At 44.1% G+C, this 7,500-nt stretch overlaps 1 protein-coding gene across 1 annotated transcript in view; it reads right to left on the bottom strand.

Annotated features, from left to right (window-relative positions):
• ccm2l (CCM2 like scaffold protein) overlaps positions 1-7,500 on the bottom strand; it is a gene marked incomplete at both ends in the record, with an annotated part of 14,767 nt that overhangs the window by 5,560 nt on the left and 1,707 nt on the right. The window contains 6 exons of the mRNA XM_080031075.1: positions 257-320; positions 1,203-1,332; positions 4,091-4,710; positions 5,174-5,357; positions 5,892-5,975; positions 6,708-6,872. Of these exons, the coding sequence (XP_079887201.1) occupies positions 257-320; positions 1,203-1,332; positions 4,091-4,710; positions 5,174-5,357; positions 5,892-5,975; positions 6,708-6,872 (1,247 nt within the window). The remainder of the gene's footprint in view (positions 1-256; positions 321-1,202; positions 1,333-4,090; positions 4,711-5,173; positions 5,358-5,891; positions 5,976-6,707; positions 6,873-7,500) is intronic.

Below are 7,500 nucleotides of genomic sequence, written 5' to 3'. Positions count from 1 at the left end.
ATCGCCCAAATAGGATGCAGTTTTCAACACTAACAATCTTGGCCGCATGAAGTAGGACATCCGGGTACTTCTAACCATCCTAAATCTGGCCACAAGAATCGGGACATCCTAAATCTTTTTTCTACCGTACTATATAGTAGAAAGTATGAGATTCGGAACGCAACCACTGACTAAAGTAAAAACGTCTCAGCTCCGATGTAGTGGCGGAGCGGAGAAGGACCGCACAGGCAGCCGGGGAAGTTCAGCCTTTACTCACTATGAACTGCAGGAGCTGAACTCTGGATCATAACTGTAGGAGACGTCAGTCAGACAGCTGTCACCTGCAGAAAGACAGACAGAGGGAAAGACAGACAGACAGACAGACAGACAGACAGACAGACAGACAGACAGACATACAGACAGACAGACAGACAGAGGGAAAGAAAGAAAGACAGACAGACAGACAGACAGACAGACACACACACACACACACACACACAGACAGACAGACAGACAGACAGACAGACAGACAGACAGACAGACAGACAGACAGACAGACAGACAGACAGACAGACAGACAGACAGACAGAGTGAAAGAGTTATTGAAGGTGTAGGTGTTTTGTTGTCAAAATCACTTTTTGTCCCTGGTCCCCTACCTGTCCGCACCGTATGTGACAAAACCCCCCTTTGGACATAAGCGGTAGTGTTTTTACCACGCCAGGGTGACAAATGACACACCACCCATGACAAAGGCATTAAGAAAAACTATATAAAAATAGCATTCTTTGCACTGATGGTCTCGTTTGCTGTTACATGTAATTTATGATCATCAGAGGGAAAAATTTGACTGTTTCAGAAATATTTAAAAGTTCATCAGAGCTACTTTAAAGTCACAGTTGACTTTAAGGTATTTGCCCTTGCTGGCTATCTGGAGAAGGCCTGGGCCAAGAGAACAAAACATACTTATCAATGAGATCTTTATGTTTGCTTTTCTTTTCTTTTCTTTTGTTTGCGTCTGTTTCCTTGTTGTCCTGCTGTGAAATGTGATCACCATTTACAGGAAGTGAATATTATCATTTGAATTTGATACAGTTGTTGGTGTCTTATAATCCCTTATAATTATAAGGGGATGGGTCCTTGTTTGGACATGACACAATAATAAAAATTAATTAATTAATTAATTCATTCATTCATTCACAGTTATTATAGTAAACTGGACTGACTCCTCTGCAGCCAGAAGCGGTCGGGCACGGTGTGGTGGAAGCCGGCTCTGTCCACACACTCGATGGTCTGGTGACCGTAGATTATCTGGAACATCTGACAGATCAGAGAGCAGTATTCTTCTGCTGCATCCTACAGACAGACAGGCAGACAGGCAGACAGGCAGACAGACAGACAGACAGACAGACAGACAGACAGACAGACAGACAGACAGACAGACAGACAGACAGAAAGACAGGCAGGCAGGCAGACAGACAGACAGACAGACAGACAGACAGACAGACAGACAGACAGACAGACAGGCAGGCAGGCAGGCAGACAGACAGACAGACAGACAGACAGACAGACAGACAGACAGACAGACAGACAGACAGGCAGACAGACAGACAGACAGACAGACACACACACACAAACAAACACAGTGAGACTCAGAAAGGCAAATAAAAATACATACAATATTTTTTTTGATGCAGATTGTCGACAAAACATATCACACACACACACACACACACACACACACACACACACACACACACACACACACACACACACACACACACACACACACACACACAGGCCTGCCCACACAATTGGCTGGGCCCCTGAAAACCTGTTTGTAGAGGTTTTCAGGTCCTGTTTATAAGACTGTAGAAGAACTACAAAAGGTACCCAACCTGTTTTTTCATGGGGTCCAAATACTTTTCACAACGGCACCCAGACACAAGTAGCAGGTAGGCCTAGATGTGTTTTCCGTGAGCAGGAACGACTCAGGAAATATAATCCAGACAAAACTGTTTGATATCAAAACCCAATCTTGTCACCATTTGGCACACAAAGGGTTTATAGGATGGATTATGTTTGAAACAGTTACACTCCGCTGTGCTCAATCTGAAACATTTTGAACATTTCTGCTTTTCTACTGCTTTTTAAATGGCCTTAAGCGGAGCCGCAGCTCTGTGTAAACACCCAACTTTGAATAGATATTGAATAGTTTGCAATGTGGCGAGGCTATGAAAGCTGTTTGTGTTGCTTTAGATATCGGCACTAGCAACGCACGTGGACATGATTTTTTCTTTCTCATTTCCTGTAAGCGTTGGATCTCATGACGTTGCACGTTTTCTATGCTACTAGTTTCTGGTATAAGTTACATTTACACTAATTGACTGCACCACATATTGCACTCTTTTGTATTTCCGCACATGACATTAAATCATTTGAAATATTTTGGTGGTATTGTTGAAATAAATAACGCTTAAAACTTAACATCAACAACAAATTCTTCACACAAAAAAGAAAAAAAAGGCGGTTCTCTACATGAATAACCAAACCAACCTACCCTTCAAAACTATAAAGTTGGCCTATATTTGGTTGCAACATTTAGGCTTAGTTCATTCTGCTCTCATCACTGCAAAAGCACTGAAAACATTACTGAAATCATTACAAAAAAGTTCTTAATCTTTGAACTCAAATCTGTTCCTTCAGTTATTTCCAATTTCTTTGTGCCTTGTATCTTTCTTTGCATTAAGAACTTTTTAAGGTCTATTTTCATTTTTAGAAACAATACAGAAAGCAGGAACTTGGTGGTTACAATGATTAAAACAGGCTGATGCTGCTCGTCAGCTTCATTGTGGTATCACTCGGCTGGTTGGTCGATTGGCCAGGTTTCTGAAAAACTGGTCAGACCTGGCTGGCCGTGTCAACCTGAAGACTTATGTCAAAGCCTTTAGAAGTTATTGTCCCCAAAGGGAAATTCTTTTTCACAAAAATTTACTTTATGGGAAGAGATAATTTAAACCTATTTGTAGACTCAGGACAATGACAGAGTAACTAGCCTGTCCTGTTTATAAGAATGTAGAAGAACTACAAAAGGTACCCAACCTGTTTTTTCATGGGGTCCAAATACTTTTCACAACCACACCCAGACACAAGTAGCTTTTCTACTGCTTTTTAAATGGCCTTAAGCGGAGCCGCGGCTCTGTGTAAACACCCAACTTTGAATAGATATTGACATAAATATCTAAAAATAAAGGTTATCTAGGTAGGTTCTTGGCTTCCAAAGACCATGGGCCCCCCAAGTGGCTGGGCCCTAGAAAGCTTTCACACTTTCTACCCCTTATGGGCGGCCCTGCACACGCACACGCACACACACACACACACACACACACACACACACACACACACACACACACACACACACACACACACACACACACACACACACACACACACACACACACACACAGACACCCCCCCCCCCCCCCACACACACACAGAAATACTTAGTTATCGCATCATCAATAACATACTATATATTTGACCCTCTCCACCATCACAGCTATTCTGACTTCCAGCAGCGAGCGATAGTGAACGTCTGATTGTGATTCGCTAATCTTTCTCTGAGTGTTCTCAAGTTCCTCTGTTTGTGTGTGCAGATCCACAGCTGCAGTTTCACGGGTTGGTGTAAGTGTCAAGGGGAAATACACTGTGATAAATGCACACACACACACACACACACACACACACACACACACACACACACACACACACACACACACACACACACACACACACACACACACACACACACACACACATCATGCTACACAGACTGCAGGCTTTAGCACCCATTTCAGATTTAAAGGTGGAGTCAGTGATTTTGGAGAATGTTACTTGTTGTCAAATTCACAGTTTTTTTTACCGTTTTCTTTTCTTTCTCTATATATTTTTTTGTGATTTTTTGTTTTTTTAAGGTTTCCTTTAAGTTTTAAGTTTTCTGTTTTAAAAGATTTTGTAAATTTTTATACTTTTTATTTATTTAAACTTTATTTAAAAAAATGTTTTACTTTATTTTTTATAGCATTTGTTCTACTCAAAACGTCTTGCTACCCACCCTGTTCTCGACGGCCAGTATGACCAGGTTGCAGTATGCGTCGGGGCAGGGCGTGGGCTCCAGAGGGTTGTGGTTCCTCCTCTCCCAGCTGCCGTAGCTCTTGCCTCGTTCCCAGCTCCCCGTACAGGCCTGCCGTCGCTCCCAGGACCCCCCTCCACCGCTGCTGCCCGCTCCCCCTTTCCCCTGCCTCTTCTCCCAGCTACCTGCCCCCCCTCCCACCCCCCCTACACCCACTCCCACCCCCCAACTACCACTCATGGGCCTAGCTCTCCGGTTCTCCCAACTACCGCCCGTTTTGCGAGTTTGCTGTCTTCGTTCCCAACTCCCTCCCACTCTCTTTCTCTCTAAACTCCCTCCCCCTCCTCTCTCTCCTCTCTCTCCTCTGTCTCTTTCTCTATCCCCCCTTTCTATATTCTGTTGATTCTTGTTGTCGTGGTTACTTCTAGTCAAAGATGGTCGCCAGTCGACTCCGCAGATAGTGTGTCTGCGCTCCATCGTGCCGCCCGCCGGCCGAGGGTCCGTGTTCCCGCTCATGGTTTGGCGACGCCCGTCTACGCCCGTTGTTGTTTTTTTTCGGTCAAGGCTGTCGTCACCGGCAACCACTGTATCCACGTTCAGACCTTTGTGAATAAATAGGAATTAGGAATATGTATCGTGATCACTTAAAGCTGGGGTGGAGGATTTGGGGAGAAAATAGCAGTTGGGATAGAGATTCGAATCCAAATACCTCAACCGATCCACTTGTTCTCTTTGGTCCCTCCCCTATGGTCCCTCCCTGACACACTCTACACCAACAAAGTCGTGCCAAAGTGAATGGACAGTCCCAACAGCCAATAAGAACAGAGAATCGGAGCCTCACTCGCTCTGATTGGTCAAAGTGTACAGCTCATGTTAACTTTGACCAATCAGAAATCACATACCCCAGCTTTAAGTCAGAATATGTATCGTGATGACTTAAGGCCTTTGCACACCACAGGCCTATGTGATTTGGAACCTAGAACCAACACACACACACACACACACACACACACACACACACACACACACACACACACACACACACACACACACACACACACACACCTGTCTTGAGTACGAGCAGGTGCAGTGCGTCGTCCCTCAGGTAGGAGGCGGCTGCGATCTCGTGCGTGGGGATTCGAACCAGCAGCTTCTCGTTGTCTCTCCACGTCAGCAGCAGACAGCGAGCCGACATGCTCAGGATACAGTCCTGCTCCACACTGGTCTTCAAGGGCAGCACCTTCAACTGCTACTGACACACAGGCAAGCAGGCAGGCAGGCAGGCAGGCAGGCAGGCAGGCAGGCAGACAGACAGACAGACAGACAGGCAGGCAGACAGACAGACAGACAGACAGACAGACAGACAGACAGACAGACAGACAGACAGACAGACAGACAGACAGACAGACAGACAGACAGACAGACGCACGCACGCACGCACGCACGCACGCACGCACGCACGCACGCACGCACGCACGCACGCACGCACGCACACACACACACACACACACACACACACACACACACACACAAAATTTGGTGTTAATACATAGCATCCAAGATGACTAACCACACTCACTCACACACACACACACACACACACACACACACACACACACACACACACACACACACACACACACACACACACACACACACACACACACACACACACACACACCAAATCAGTTGACAAGCTTATCTCAAATATCCCTATACAGTAAGCCAGACTAATCAACAACTCACCACAAAAGTGATCATTTATAGAATATGGATGACTGACCCTGGCTGTGTCCAGTAGTTGTAGCAGCTCGTCCCGGCTCGAGGGGTTCAGTGACACGGAGACCCAGGTCAGGTGACCAAGGAACTGGGAACAAGGGTCAAGGGTCAAGTTGATGTTAGGGCCTTTTTTGAAATTGGTTTTATGTAATATTCAGATATTTTGAGAAGCTGTATTTTTTATATTTCATGATCTGTAAGCCGTAATCATCAAAATCAGAAAACCAAAAGGCCTGACATATTTCACTTTTTTTTTAAACATTATTTTTTGGTGCGGAGAGACAGAGTTGAAATGGGGCAGAGAGGGGAATGACATGCAGAGAACGACCCGGGTGTGACAAGGACTCTAACCACTACACCATGATCGCCCCCGATATTCAAATGTTTTGAGATGCACCAGTATGTTGTAGTATTCAGTATTGCTCTGTGATTGAGTGTTCCACCTTGACCTCCTTCTCCACGTAGTCGAAGATGAGCCTCTCTAAACCATGATACCTAGTGAAATATGATAACTAATATGTAAACCTTATGTACCGATGTTAATGATGAATTATTTGGCTAATGTGTAAATAAGTAATTATTCTTGTAATATTTGTGATATTGTAACGTTTGTTCACCACAATAGTCATGCCAATAAAGCTTTTTGAATTGAATTGAATTGCCTCTGTATGTATCAGTGTGTGTGTGTGTGTGTGTGTGTGAGTGAGTGAGTGAGTGAGTGAGTGAGTGAGTGAGTGAGTGAGTGAGTGAGTGAGTGAGTGAGTGAGTGTGTGTGTGTGTGTGTGTGTGTGTGAAAATGAATGAAAAAAGAGATTTCTACCTTGACCTCCTTCTCCACGTAGTCGAAGATGAGCCTCTCGGGGTGGATGAGGTAGTCGGGGGGGTAGAGAGGCACCGTGTGCAGCGGCCGCCGGTACACACTGCCGCGCTCCACCGGGCGCCGGCCTGATTTAGACCAGACCAGACGCTTGATAGACACAAAACTCTGGGGACGAAATACACACAAACAATGTTAATGGCCTACTTCACCGGTTTGAATATGAAGGTGTATTGAATTCTGAGATCCTATGTAGTATAAATGTGCGAAAAAAATTAAAATCGGTTCATCCCAGCCTGAGAAAAGGCAGAAAGAGTGTTTTTTTTAACCCTATATTTCTCTTTCTGTGATGTCATAATAATTTAGACCAGACCAGACGCTTTATAGACACAAAACTAGATAATAGATACACAGGGAGATGAAGAGATTAAGATATTTTTTTGAAGATATTTTTTTATGTATTTTTCACCTTTATTTTTGACATTTTAACGACCCTATGACCTTTCCTTTAGCACCACTCATTGGGCAAAGCTTTTTCTGTTAAAGGCCTACTTCACCAGTTTGAATAACTTACTTTGTAAATATTACTGTGACATCACAGTAATATTTACAAAGTACGTTTTTTTTAACCCTATATTTCTCTTTCTGTGATGTCACAAGAAAGAGAAATATAGGGTTAAAAAAACACTCTTTCTGCCTTTTCTCAGGCTAGGATGAACCGATTTAATTTTTTTTTGCACATTTATACTTCATAGGATCTCAGAATTCAATACACCTTCATATTCAAACCGGTGAA

Source organism: Ammodytes marinus, assembly GCF_949987685.1.
Source record: "Ammodytes marinus genome assembly, chromosome: 7".
NCBI classification, from domain to species: domain Eukaryota; kingdom Metazoa; phylum Chordata; class Actinopteri; order Uranoscopiformes; family Ammodytidae; genus Ammodytes; species Ammodytes marinus.
The sequence above is the reverse complement of the archived record's forward strand: the minus strand, read 5'-3'. Positions and strand labels throughout refer to the sequence as shown.